At 39.9% G+C, this 15313-nt stretch overlaps 1 protein-coding gene across 1 annotated transcript in view; it reads right to left on the reverse strand.

Moving 5' to 3' along the window:
* PRTFDC1 (phosphoribosyl transferase domain containing 1) overlaps positions 1–15313 on the reverse strand; it is a 175337-nt gene that overhangs the window by 15894 nt on the left and 144130 nt on the right. Inside the window, exon 4 of the mRNA XM_006871652.1 lies at positions 11175–11240. Within this exon, the coding sequence (XP_006871714.1) occupies positions 11175–11240 (66 nt within the window). The remainder of the gene's footprint in view (positions 1–11174; positions 11241–15313) is intronic.

The following is a 15313-nucleotide window of genomic DNA, read 5'->3' on the forward strand; positions in this document are numbered from 1 at the left end:
GTCACATAACAACAACAACAACTGGAAGGGACCTATAGGAAAACCAAGACTTCTTTAGTGACTAATATAGGGCAACCTTTACATACAAATTTATCTTCCATTACAAAACATTGCACATGTTATCAAACTCTTTTATTAGAGCTATACAGCCTAGTCTGGATTTGCAGTGGCCCTACCTGTTGTGTGAAATATTCCAACAAAACAAAATCTTTCAGCCTTTTGTTCCTTCGGAAGTTTGACTCTGCCATAAGAAAACAGCATCAAACAAACCAAGAACTGTCATTGTTTTTGTTCTGTTGAGTCGGTTCCAACTTATAGTGAACCAGTATAGAGTTTCTGAGGAGCAGCGGTTAGTTTGAATCACCGACCTTGTGGTTCACAGTTCAGTGCTGATCTTGCCACATCAGGAGTTTAAATTTGTTGTTGTTGTTGTTGTTAGGTGCTATTGAGTTGGTACAGACTCATAGTGACCCTATGCCCAGCAGAACGAAACACTGCCCAATCCTGGGCCAACCTCACTACTGCTGCCACACTTGAGTCCATTGGTGTTGCCACTTTGCCAATCCATCTTGTTGGGGGTCTTCCTCTTGTTCTCTGACCCTCCAACTTACCAAACATGATGTCTTTCTCCAGTTGTTGTTGTTAACTGCCGTTGAGTCGATTTCAACCCATAGTGACACTGTATAGGGTTTCCAAGGAGCAGCTGATGAGCTTGAACCACCGACCTTGCAGTTCAAATGACTTTGCAGTCTGACGCATTAGCTCACAGCGCCCCACCAGTTGTTAGCTGCCATCAAATCTACTCCCAAATTGTGGCAACCCCCATGCACAACGGAACACAAAACTGTCCGATTATGTGTTTGATTATGAGCAGTTATAGAGTAGACTGTTGAGATCCACAGGGTTTTCAGTGGCTCAGTTTAGGAAATAGATCACCAGGCCTTTTTTCCTAGTCTACCATAGTCTGGAAGCTCTGCTGAAAACTGCACCAACTTCAGAATTACTTTCACTGGTGTCTAAAGGAATTAATCTCTTTCTATTTCAATGCACCAAGCTTAGCTCCACAAACTAAGGAACCAGAGTAAGCTCATCTTTATATGTTCAGCACACAGTGTGGAGCCTACCATATAGTAAATGCTCAAGAAATGTCTGTTGAATGAATCAGCAACATTGATCCCATTTCTTTCATTTCCTCTAGTTTATTACAGTTTTGCTACATACCCTCCATTTTTCTTTACCAAGTACAATTCCTCCTTAACACAGCTATCATTTATAACTTTTTTCTTTTTCTTTTTACACCAAGACATCTTCTAAAATTCTCATTTTTGGAGTGGAAAAACTTTGGAGTTTTTTCAGAACACACTGTACTTCCGAAACACTCCCAATCTGATACTACCCTGATCTCTGACTGTGAGATGCTTGCCAGAACTTAGTCATCCCATCACGCCTAGCTCATTTCCTCCCAGAAAAGCTGGTGAAACCTCCAGCTCGGGGGCTGTAGGCAAACATCCTATGGGAAACTACTAAAGTGGGCTCTTTATTTCTAGTTCATCAGCCTGATCAAGTTAGGAAAGAAAAAGAGGAAGAGAGAGAGAAAGAATTAGACAAATCTAAATGATTTTCTAAAATAGGTTATTCCTTCTTTTAGTCTTTTAAAACACAAAATGATCAGCAGACCCCCAGAGTGTAATCTGCAGCAGTATAGGTTTACAGCAGTAGTCAATTGCAGGGATGGCAGAAGTAGAGATGAGCAGTCTATGGATTCTGGGCATAAGTGTATGAAGATAATCCCCAGGGCCAAAAGAATGTCATTCAGGATTTCATTTTCTGCAATCATGTACAAAATTGCCAGGAGCAGCAGTCAGCGGGCATTTCTACAATTGTGCAAGTTCTCAGCCTCCTCAGATACAATAAGAAGAAATTATTTAAATTCTTACAGCAGTCAAGGAGGGAACTCTAGCAGGTTTTGAATGTCCATTCTGGCATTTGATTAAAACTTATTTTTTGTGTGGGAGGTGGGAGGGTTCTCCTGAAATCTTGCACTTAAGCTGCACATCTGTGCTTTCATGCTGCTAGAATTGGGCCTCTTCCATGTTTTTGGTCTCGTTCTATCCTTTTCGAGGTTTCTCTTAAACATGAATAAAATCTTCTTGATTTAATAGATATGATTTTACAAAGTCTCAGATTAAATAAAAAAAAGTTTTTTTGAATCAGAGCATTTTGAGCAGACAGCTTAAAGACACCACTAAAATGCTTTTAACATTGTGAGCTGAAGAGGCCATTTAAGTTAATCATTGAGGGCTCCATTTATTCAACAGCAATGACCTATTTAGAGTCATGAGGCAGCCTGCCTCCCTTGTGAGCTTTCTAACCTTCCCTTAAAGAACAAAAAGAAGAACAGAGAAAGTGAGAGAGAGAGAAAGAGAAAGAAAGAGAGAGAGAGAGAGAAAGATGCATGGGACTATCCAGATAATTTTAATTCCCAAATCTTCACAGGTTACACAGTACAGTTAGGTGGCCCATAGTGTCTCTCACAAGCCCACTGCCATTGAGTCCATTCTGACTCATGGCAACCTTAGAGGAAACAGTAGAACTGCTCCTTAGGGTTTTTTGAGATTATAAATCTTTACGGGACCAGTTTCATCCTTCTCCTAAGGAAAGGCTCCTGGGTTCGATTTGTCCAATTTGTGGGAAGCATTTAACTCTCTTGACTGCTACATTTAATACTGTTATTCTTCCTCTTTCTCTCCTGTTTAGTTCAAAAAGTGAAGTTCCTTGTTAGTGAAACTGGTTACATTCACATCTGCTAATTGAAAGGTTGAAGGTTCTAACCCACCCAGAAGTGCCTTATAAGAAAAGTCTGGGGATCTACTTGCAAAAAAACAAAGAAAAGAAAGAGCCACAGGAAACCCTGTGGAGTACAGTTCTGCTCTGTTGTACCCGGGGTCACCATTAGTCAACTTGACCACAATTGGTAAAGGTGGCCTCACGCTCACTCCACTAACATTGTCTCCTAACAGGTTTTCCTATGTGAAGTCTCTCTCATCTTCTTTCAGTTCGTTCTGTCTTACAATCATGTTCATTTAGGAGCCCAGGTGGTGCCATAAACTCTACCTTACAGCTGTGAGTTAGATGTTAGGCTGCTAACTGGTCAGCAGTTCAAACCCACCAGCCACTTTGTGGGAGAAAGATGAGAGGCTGTCTGTTTCCATTAAGATTTATAGTCTTGGAAATTCTATGGAGCAATTCTACTCTGTCTCACAGGGTTGCTATGAATCTGGTCAGGTTCAGTTGCCTAAAACACTCATGTTTTTCTGTCACCTCTGCTCAAAAATTTCTGCAGCTCCTCTTTTCTTTTCTAAGCTCAGTCTTTATTGTGACATTCATTTGTTGTCATCTATACACCAAACCCAGTTTACTTTTTCAGCTTTTTTCTTATTATCTCCCTATTTTTCAGTAACTTCCTTGTGAATCTGATCCGCTCCTTGATCTCTGGCTCTCCTACTTCTATACCTTTGCTCTATCATTCTTTCAGTGCATGCCAGTCTTCCTTCCTCTTCTGTACTGCTCCCAGGTCCTTCTCAATAAGACAATTCCAATTTTAAGAAGTCCTTCTTTCTTTGGATTTGAGTCCACAGAGAAAGTCTTGTGTGGAAAGAGTCTTGGAGCTCTTCTCTGGGTGTGAAGCATTTAATGAGAGAAGGTGTGGTAAAGGCCTTGTTCATTGCCTGAGTCTATGAATTAATGTAATTAACACATGAAATTTAATTGGCTGATAAATTATGTGACTACATGAAAAAAATTCAGACCAAAGCCACTGCCATCAAGTGGATTCCTACTCATAGAGACCCTACAGGACAGATTTGAAATGTTGACGAAGATGTAAAACTTTTATGGAAGTAGATTGCCTAATTTTTCTCCTACAGAGCAACTGGTGGGTTTGAACTGCTGACTTTTCAGGTAGCAGCCCAACGCATGCCAGCAGAATACCTAAATCTGTTTAATAGAAAGGAAATTCCAGAAGTTGACTGGCATTTTGTCATTGCTTCAATCTTCAGTTACATAGAATTTACCTCCTTCAGCTCCCTGCTGAATTTCCTATGGCCCCAAAGTCATTCTGTCTCTACGAGGAGTGCCATCTCTCATTCAACACCTTTCTCATCTAATTCTAAACTGAGCCATCAGGTTGATGTCCTTTGGGGGTGAACAGGTAGGTTTATATTTTTTCTCCTTTCCTCTGCCATGCCTTCCTTTTCCCAAACTCAACTGAAAAGTTCTTTCAGAGTTCTAAGAGAAAGAGCAGCACATACTTTCTCATCAATAAATATTTATTCAGGCCTGTTGTGTACCAGACATTATTCACAGCAATGGCAACAGAATAGAGAATAAGATAAACATGGTCCCTGCCCTCATCAAGCTTACATTCTGACAGGGTAAGATAGGGAATTTAAAAAGAAGGCAAAGAGTAAACATCACACATTGTGATAAGGTTCTTAATAGAGCTTTACCAGGGATGGTAGCTTGGAGGGGATGAGCATGAGCTCTTTAAGATAGGAGTCAAGGAAGGCCTAAAGGATGGGGGAAAATGAATTCTAGGTAGACACACCAGCTGGTAGGAAGTCTTGGTAGGAATGAGAGTAGTCAGTGTGCTGGGGGTGAGTAGGTGCGATGATATGGGGAGGCATACAGGTCCTAAACATGCAGGTATTACAAGCTGTAGATGGAATTTGGATTGTATGCATTCTCAGAGCTATTGGGAGTAGGGTGATCAGGAAACATGCAGAATGTCCAGTTAAACATGAATTTCAGATAGACAATGAATAACTTCTTAGTATACGTATGTCCCAAATATTGCATGGGATATACAAGGTGAGGGGGCTTCAAAAAGTTCATGGGAAAAGAGTTGAAAATATATTAGAGTGTTTCCATGAGTTTTCTGAAGCCCTGTCATACTTATACTATGTATGACATGGCTATCAATTGACATTCACTACCATTGTGTCGGTTAAGACTCAAACTGAGCCTGTAGGGCAGAGTAGAACTTCTCAGAGGGGCTTTCCAATGCTACAATCTTTACAGAAGCAGACTGCCACATCTTTCTCCCATGGAGCAACTGGTGGGTTGAAGTAGTCAACTGGTTGGTTAGCACAGGACTATTTTATCCACTAAGCCACAGGACTCCTGCATGGGTTATGTTTCTACTAAATGTGGCATGGGGCCTATGTACACTAAAAATGTTTCCACTGCTTATTTGAAAGTCAAATTTAACTAGATATCCTGGGCTTTTTGTTTGGTTTATTATTTTTTTTGTTTAATCTGGCAGCTCTCTTTGAGGGGATACTCTCGTCCAATTTGTATTTAATGATGCTCCCTTTGGCTGCTATGTGGAGAATGTGTAGGAAAAGCAATGTGAAGTCTTTGGTTCTAACCAGTTTCATGTCAACTGTACTAGAAATTGTTGTTGTTATGTGCCGTGGACTTGGTTCCAACTCATAGCGACCCGAGGCTGTAAATCTTTATGGGAGCAGAAAGCCTCATCTTTTTCCCGTGGAACAGCAGGTAGGTTCGAACTGCTGACCTGAAGGTTCACAGCCCGATTCGTAACCACAACGCTATCAGAGCTCTATTACTAGAAATAGACCAAGACTAGTTAGTCTCTCAGAGAAGCCCAGAGAAAGGATGGTGTAGCCTTGCCCTAAACCAATGCTTCTCCAACCTGACTGTCTGTAGGCAATATCTGGAGGGTCTTATTAAAATGAAGACTTCAGTTCAGTTGATCTATTTCTGTAAATAAAGTTGCATTGTGACACAATCATACCCATTCAAATCCTTATTATTTATAGTTGCTTTTGCATGGTAACAGTGGAGTTTTGTGTGTTAACCACTTCCTGCTAAATCACTGTTTATTCATGTTAGAACTATTTATCCAAAGTCTTCTAAGCCCAAGGGGTTCTACTTGGCATACATCTAAATGTACATAAAAATACATCTATGTACACACAGAGGAGTGAAGTACTACTAATTAGCATCTGGAAACCTGGAAGAACAATGTGTTATGTCAGCAAAAAGTTAACGCAGACTCCTGTTTGTACATACCACTAGCTGGTTTTTCGTGCTTCTGATCTTCCTTGATCATTTCTCTTTCATAGGGGTCTTTGTAGTGATTATAAGCTACCATGCCAGTACATCCAAGTTGATTTCAACTCTTGGCGACCCCATGTGTGTCCTAGTAGAGCTGTGCTCGCCTGGATTTTCAATGGCTGATTTTTCGAATGTAGATTGCCAGTGCCTTCTACTAAGCTCCACCAATTTTCTATCAGTTTGTTGTACAGTGGTGGCTTGCATGTTGCTGTGATTCTGGAAGCTATGCCCCGGTATTTTAAATACCAGCAGGGTCACCCACAATGGACAGGTTTCAGCTGAACTTCCACAAAAAGACAGACTAGGAAAGAAAGAGGGACTACTTCCAAACATTCTGCCATAGAAAACCTTATGAAGAGCAATGGACCATTGTGAGGTAGCACCAGAATACTGAATATTGAAACATGATGAAGAGCAACAAAATATTGTCAGATACAGTGTCGGAAGATGAGCCCCTTGGGTTTGAAGGCACTGAAAAGATGACTGAAGAAGAGCTGCTTCATCAAAGTAGAGTTGACTGTGATGATGTGAATGGAGTAAAGCCTTTGGGACCTTTATTTGCTGATGGGGAGCAACTCAAAATGAAGAGTAAAAGCTGTAAGCATCCTCTAATAATCAGAACATAAAGTGCAAGAAATATGAATCTAGGAAAATTGGAAGTTGTCAAGAATGAAATGGCATTAGTGAATTGAAATGGACTGGTATTGACTATTTTGAATCTGATAATCACATGGTTTGTTATGCTGGGAAAGACAAATTAAAGAGGAATGGCATTGCATTTATCATCAAAAACTTTTCAAGATCTATCTTGAAGTATAATGTTGTCTGTGATAAGATAATATCCATACGCCCACAAGGAAAACCAGTTAATACAACTATTAATAGATGACTATACACATAGACCTTATCAGATGGAATACATAGAAAACAAACTGACTACATCCTGGTGCTGTTGATTAATGCACTGGACTGAAAAGTTGGTTTGAACCACAAGGTTGGCAGTTTAAATCCACCAGCAGCTCCTTGGAAACCCTATATACGGTTGCTATGGGTTGAAACCAACTCAACGACACTTAACAACAACATGGAAAGAGATGGAGTTCTGGTGTGGCTCTGCTGGTTAATGCGCTGGACTGCAATGTCCATTTGAACTGTAAGTTCAACGGTTCAAACTCACTAGTTGCTCCTTGGAAACTCTATACTGGGTCGCTATGGGTTGGAACTGACTCAATGACACTTAATAACAACAACAAAAGCCAAAACAAGGCCAGGGGCAGACTACGGAAAAGACCAATTCCTATATACAAGTTCAGTCTGAAGCTGAAGAAAATTAGAACTAGTCCACGAGAGCCAAAATATGACTTTGAACATATCCCACCTGAATATAGAGATCATCTGAAGATTAACTTTATACATTAGAAACTAAAGACTGAAAACCAGAAGAGTTGTGGGATGACATTAAGAACTTCGTACAGAAAGAAAACCAAAGGCCATTAAGAAGAAAGAAGGAAAAAATAAAAATGGATATCAGAAGACTCCAAAACTTGCTCTCCAGCACAGAGATGCTAAAGTAAATGGAAGAAATGAGGAGGTAAAAGAGCTGAATAGAAAATTTCATAGGGTAGCTTGAGAAGACAAAGTCAAATATAATGAAATATGCAAAGACTTGGAGTTAGAAAATCAAAATGGAAAAACACTCTCAGGATTTGTCAAGCTGAGGGAACTGAAGAAAAAATTTAAGCCTAGAATTGCAATACTGAAGGATTCTATGAACAAAATATTGAATGATGCAGAAAGCACCAAAAGAAGATGGAAGGAATATACAGTCACTGTACCAAAAAGAAATAGTCAATGCTCAAACCATTTCAAAAGGTTAGTATATGATCAAGAGTCAATGAGACTGAAGGAAGAAGTCCAAGGTGGAGTGAGGGCACTGGCAAAGAACAAGGCACCAGCAATTGATAAAATACTAATTGAAATATTGCAACAAACTGATGCAGCACAGGAGGCAGACACTCATTTATTCTAAGAAATTAGAAAGGCAGCTACCTGATCAACTAATTGTACAATATCTGTACTTGTGCCCATTCCAAAGAGAGATGACCCAATGGAATGTGGACGTCATTGGACAATATCGTTAATATCATATGCAAGTAAAATTTTGCTACAGATAATTAAAAAATGGCTACACCAGTACATCGACAGAGAACTGTCAGAGGTTCAAGCTGGATTCAGAAAAGGACATGGAATGAGGGATATCATTACTGACATCAGATGGATCTAGATGAAAGCAGAAAATACCAAAAGATATTTACCTGTGTTTTATTGAATATGCAAAGCCTTTCGACTGTCCAAGCTGTGGACAGCATTTTGGAGAATGAGTATCCCAGAACAGTTAATCATATTGTGAGGAATCTGTATGAACAGACTAAGGGAACACTGAATGGTTTAAAATTAGGAAAGGTGTGCGCCAGGATTGTATTCTTTCATAATACTTATTCAATCTGTATGCTGAGCAAACAATCTGAGAAGCTGGATTTATAAAGAAAAACATGCATCACAATTGGAGGACAATTCATTCACAACCTGCGATATGCAGATGATACAACTTTGTTTGCTGAAAGGGAAGAGGACTTAAAATACTGAAAAGTTCAAAGATGACAACCTTCATTATGGTTTGCACTTCAATGTAAACAATACAAAAATCCTCACCAATGGACCAATAAATAACATCAAGATAAATAGAGAAAAGATTGAAGTTGTCAAAGACTTCATTTTGCTCATATCTACCATTAACACTCATGGAAGCAGCAGTCAAAAATCAAACAACATATTACATTAGGCAAATCTACTGCACAAGAACTCTATAAAGTATTCAAGAGCAAAGATGTCAGTTTGAGGACTAAGGTATACCCGACCCAAGCCATGGTATTTTCAGTAACCTCAGAGGCATGTGAAAGTTGGACAGTGAATAAGGAAGACCGTTGAAGAATTGATGCATTTGAGTTATGGTGTCAGAGAATATTAAAAGTACCATGGACTGTCAATGAACAAATCAGTATTGGAAGAAGCAAAGCCAGAATGCCCCTTGGAAGCCAAGATGGCCACACTTCGTCTCTCATCCTTCGGGCATATTATCAGGAGGACTAGTCTCTGGAGAAGGACACCATGTTTGGTAAAGTGGAAGGTTGGCGATAAAACAGGAAGTACCCCAACAACATGTACTGGCACAGTGGCAGTAGAAACAGATTCAAGCGTAGAAATGATTGTGAAGTTGGCGCAGTGTCTCCTTTTGCTGTATATAGGGTCACTATGAGTTGGTATCGACTCAATGGCACCTAACAACAACAACAATCTACCAAGCTGCCTCTGGGTGCACTCGAACCTCCAACCTTTCATCAGTGTGGAGTATGTTAACCATTTGTGCCACCCAAGGACTCCTAACTATAGGCGGGAAATACTGAGGCACAACCTCCACCGCTTCTTCTTACTGTACCCCAGTAAGAAGCTATTATTTCTTCACTCTCTTCTCTATTAAAGAAAGGGACTATACCGGGATCACCTAATGGGGAAATTCTTATAAGTAACTAGAAGACCATTTTGGTAGTAAGGAGAGAAGGACCACAAGTCTATGAGCAAAACTTTTCTTGACATTCACTTGGAATACTTAGGAGTTGCCATTTAGATAGATGCCATAGCAAAGGCACTAGGAAAGATATATTTGTTGCATAATAAATTCATAAGGCAGAATCATACACAAAAGTGCTATCATAATTAATCCTTTATAGACCACTCCAGGGTTGTTAAAAGCCATGAATTTTTGGAAACTTCTATGATTATTTACACTTTCTAGGATGTGATTTTATGCAAGGAAGTAGTTAGATGAACGGGTAAGTTACCAGTGCACAGGCACTAACAAATTAATTCTAATTTTTATGGATCAAATATACTACTGGTAGCAGATCCTACTCTGCTATCTTTAGAGCAGAGGGAACTGAGCTGCTTTCTAGTCAAAATGTGTGTGGCTCTGCAATGTCATAAATGTCATTATACATATGTCTATTAAATGTGATTGCTCCTCTTTTTCCCCATCCAGACATTGCATAAGAGTAACAACCACAGAAATGAATCTTGTGTAATCAACTGATTCATTTGCCTAGGAAAGCTGAAGATTTTCAGCTATAATGAATACAAGATAGATCTCCATGCTGAAGAAAAACAAATTCTGCATTGCTTTCATTCATGGTAAAATTTCAGGCCACATTCCACAAAGACCATCAGCTTTATGAAACAATTCTTCCTTCTAGTAGTTTGTAGATTTATATCAGAAACCAGTCTTTTCACTTAATTATTTATCAGTAGGCTTGGAATTCAAGTTAAAATTGGAGGTATTATTATTATAATTGGCTACCTTCTTGTTCAGAGAACTTCTACAAGGAAACAAAAGGCCCAGAAATGTGCTTACAAGAAGTCCTTCTTTATACAGTCTAGGGAGACTTCTAAAAGTTCCTGGAAAACTGGAGTTAAAAGATAATAGAATTTTTCCACAAATATGTTCAAGTCCCCATTTGTGTATGTGCGTGTGTATGTCCCCCTAAATTTAATATATTTCAACAAACCCATTTAAATGTTTTACTGAAGCATCCAGGTGCTGAAGCATAGAGGGAAGATGAAAAACAGACAAATTAAAACAACAACAACAACAAAAAAAAACTTCTTTTCAGGGGGTACCTGAAAGGCTGAGTAGAAAAGAACAAGGCATGCCAAGGGGTTTTGTAATCTGAGGTTGTCTGAAAGAAGGTTGGAAGGAAGCTTGGAGAAGAAAGATTCAGTCTGCATCATGCCCTGGAAGCATTCGAAAAGGAGTGTTTTATAAAGGAGCAATCATTAAAAGTATTCACACATCCATTTGCATGAATTAGCAAACCTGGGAGAGTGTCTGCGATGTCTGGCAAGTGCTGACCTGCAAGGGAGGTCACCCATTTCCCCATGACATCAATATGTACCCAGTGAGCAAAGGTACATTAACGAACCTTTCCAGCAAGTGTGGAGAGATCATCGCCTCCAATTATCTGCATCTCATCCATGAATTGGTCATTCTGAAAAAAAAAAAAAAAAAGAAGATATTTTTTACTGTAAAAGAAAACCTCTAAATCCTTTCCCAGTCTACTCAGTTAGTGGCTAGATTGTGTCTTGCAAATTTAGCAAATAGTCAGTACAGATCCACGGTTGCCTAGGGTTACCAAGAGCCACTAGCCTGCTACTTGTGCTTGAGAGGAGAGGGAAGGCTTCTAATGAGTGACTGGCAGCGGGAGACTGTATCTGGAGGGGGAAAGAAGGAAAGGCGAGACAGGACAAACAAGGTCTATCCCAGATATATATAGCTGGTTCCATATCAAAATAACTGTATGTTTACAGAGAGACTCTAAGTCGAAGGTGACAGAAGTTCATAGAGCCAATCCTGAAGCAGGCAGAATGGGAAAAGTCGCTCAGTCACACTTCTGATTCTCACTGGGGTGGGTCTTCAGGATTACAGAGAGCCCGGCAGCAGGCCAAACAGTTTTCAACTCTGCCAACAAGGCCTAGTGATATCCTTGAGGTGGGGAGCCATCAGATCAGGAGATCCTGATTGGAGTCATTGGTGGTCCAGACCCTACTAACAGAATGTAGGCAGCGAGGATAGCCTCTGTGACAAGAATGGCAGAGGCTCAGGAGCTTTCTGCAGCTCCAGGAATAGGAGGCCCAAAACCATGTTTACAAGACTCTTACTCAAATCCCTTTAGAGGTTATGATCATTCACATTCACAATGTTTATATATAGTACATTATCCTGTCCTAATTTAATCTCACAAAATAACAAACAGGCTGATACAGTGTGGACAACACAATAGGATACCATGGAGGCAAAATAGGAAACAGAGAGCAGATAATGTGTTTTCTAACCTCATTACAGACCCGCATTACAGCAACTGAAGACAATTCCTGAAGCAAACAGACTGCCGGCAATCTACCTCAAGACTGAGCAAGAAGTGCTGTAATACTGCAATCCTTTGATCCAACTACCAGCCTAAGGGAGAAGACAATAAATGCATCATGCTGAGCCAGGAAATGTCTTCAGTTATTGCCACAAACTGCTGTTGCTTTTGTGATTTCAGCACCTTCCTCCCTTATTCTGGCAAAGTGGGGAGTGCATTATAGAGGTTCAGGTGGAGCCAGATCTCACCTATGGATGTGAGCCACCTATGCCTGCAGCTACTTCCCAATTCATAGTTGTTGTAGACTCCAATTCAAGGCGACCCCGTGTGTGTCAGAGAACAGTGCTCCATAGGGTTTGCAATGGCTGGTTTTTTAGAAGTAAATTGCTACGCACCAATGTAGACTAACACCTCCAACTTTGAGATTAACAGAAGAGCACATTAACCATTTATACCACCCAGCTTCCTTTACTTAAGTTGATGCCTTTCCTTAGGGATTTTCATGGGCTCTTTGAATTGAATTCTGTCACCTATTGCTCAGAGTCTTTCTAGACATTCAGTTACTTTGTCATGGGACTGGTCATATGGGAAGGAGAAAAACAGCCAAACAACCAATATGACAGTGTTTTGTTTTGTTTTTACTAAAAAACAACTTTTGTCTTTCCACCTTCCTGCTTTAAAGGGGGAGAAATGATGCCAAAATGTATTTATTTCCACTTTGTAAAGCATTCACTCCTTACTGCACAAGAATGGAGACTACATACAAGAAGGTAAAGACAAGAAGCTTGCATTGCTTCTTGAAAGGTGCTCACTAAATGAAGTCCAGTGAAACCTTTTCTTGCTAAAAGAACTGATTTAGAAAGGAGAAAATAAAAAAAACATTGAGAATTTCTGCTGTTTCTGTACTGGCATACACCACAATCACACATTCAAAAGCAGTCAGTAAAGAACTTTTCAAAAAATGTCTAAAGAGAACATTTTCTTGTTCCTTCTACAGGTGCCGAGATATGAAAGTTAACACAGAGGGATTTTCTGCACATTAGACTCAATTATGCTGTTAATTGTTGTTGTCCTTAAGTACCACCCAGTTAGTTCCAACTCATACTCATAGCTACCCTGTTAAGGGTTTCTGAGGAGGAGCTGGTGAGTTTGAACTGCCGAGCTTGGTAACAGCAGGAGGGAAAATAAAAAACTTCAATACCTTCAGAGAACTGAAGGTACTGAAATTTTTATTTCAATATGCAGAACTGGATACAACTACTAAGCTACAAAGTTTAACCTAACAAATGAGATTCACACTCTTTCAGATTTGACATAAATTTCACAACAATTATACTATTATCACCCCCATTTAACAGATTAAAAACAAAAGGCACAAACTACCAAGAAAGCTAAATAAAGTACTCAAAGCCACACAATTAATATATTGCAAGGTATGTCTTATTTAAGGTGGCCTTATTTACTTCAACCTTAAATTATTAATAAACATATTAACTTAAATAAACATATTTAAAATTTATGATTTTTAAAAAAAGTTTTTATTGTGAATTGAGTGAAAGTTTATAGGGAAGATCATCAGTTTTACATTCAACAAATCAAATACTTTGTTTCATTACAGTGGTTATAATCCCCTCCATGTACCATCAGTTAACAGTATTTCTCTCTATTCATTTTAGCTCCTTTAAAAAAAAAAACACTCAGGCATATATAATAATTTAAACCACCAACGGGCACATTCTGCAAGTCTGCCTCCTGGCTGCCAGCTCTCAGTCCCTCTCTTTCCATGAATGTAGAGTCTTCAGCTGTTCCTTCTCTCCATATCCCCATCTCTGCCTCCATCTTTGGTGTTACTGCTTCTCTGGATAGGCTCCGGCATTCCACTCTTGCTCTTCTCCCTTGATGGTCCTAGGGTTCTCTGTTTCTGGACTGTAAGATTAACTACTCCCCCACTTTGGTTAAAAACTTCTACCTTTACAATTGTGACAGTCACAATTAGTGATGATAACAATTACTCACTATTGAACCATAAGAATCTTATCCCCATCTCTTTTTACCAGATCCACCTAGACAAGATGAAAACTATTCAGTGGGGACTCTAACTTCCCCCCCCACCCCCCATGCTTAAACTAAACACCCTCTTGAAACCTTGTAAGCCAGTCACTTGGAGCCTTTATGACCCTCCTCATTTTAGGTAGCCAATGTCTAAGTTGCCCATCCCTATCTTTCCTGTGTACAGAGGGGATAGCATTGATACTTGATGTGAAGACTCCTTCCCTCTCTGTTGGTATTTTGAGCTACTACCTCCATGAATATAGGCCAAGTTCATAAAATTTTAGCAATTTACCCTCATTTCCTTTCTCAAAATTTTATTTGAAAAAAATTTTTTTATCATCCCCTAGTTGAGTTCTGATTATCAAGCCATCGAGGCTAGGTCGTATGGGTACTATCTACAACTTTGGGTGTTCTTGTGTGTCTCCCTTCACTTCATATTAGCTGGATGCTTCACTCTCAGCTCTAGCCTTCTGTGGCTATGTCCTTGTCCATGGGCTCAGGTGTCCCCAAGTCTCACCAAACTTTGGACCAACCAGCCCTTCCTCTTCTCTCTCTCATCTCTAGGTCAACGGGAGTCTATGGAATGTGGTTGAATTCAGCACATTTCTTCATTGCTGCCTTTCCCACTCTTCCACTCACCAGTAGACCAATGTGGTTACCAGCAAGCTTACATGCCTGTTCATGTGTTCCCTTTGCATTTCAGTCTTAGAGGGGGTTTTGTCCTGAAGGGACTTGATTGCTTGCCTTGATGGCTTCCCAGAGAACATGTTGCTTATTCTTGTAGTAGCCAATCATACTGCCATTTTTGTTTTGGGTTTTTCCTGATGATCTTTCTTTGAAGATGTATATTCACTCTAGCTGTTTCAGGTTGGTCTGCTTGTCCTTTGTAGTGGGAATGTCCTACCTCAGAAGGTTCTGGATAGGGCTCAGGATTCCACTTAAGGTCTTATACACTGCAAAGGCTCCACAGAGGCCTATTTCACTAGGCAAGTTGTAGAACCCCTTTTAGGTATTCTAATCAGTTATAAAGGAGCTCTGGTAGTCACGTAATGGTTGAGCCAGGCTGCCAACCTCAGGGTCAGCAGCTCGAAACTACCAGTGGTTCCATGGGAGAAAGATGAGGCGTTCTGCTCCTGTAAAGATTT

The sequence above is a fragment of the Chrysochloris asiatica genome, unplaced genomic scaffold (assembly GCF_000296735.1).
Source record: "Chrysochloris asiatica unplaced genomic scaffold, ChrAsi1.0 scaffold00172, whole genome shotgun sequence".
NCBI lineage: Eukaryota > Metazoa > Chordata > Mammalia > Afrosoricida > Chrysochloridae > Chrysochloris > Chrysochloris asiatica.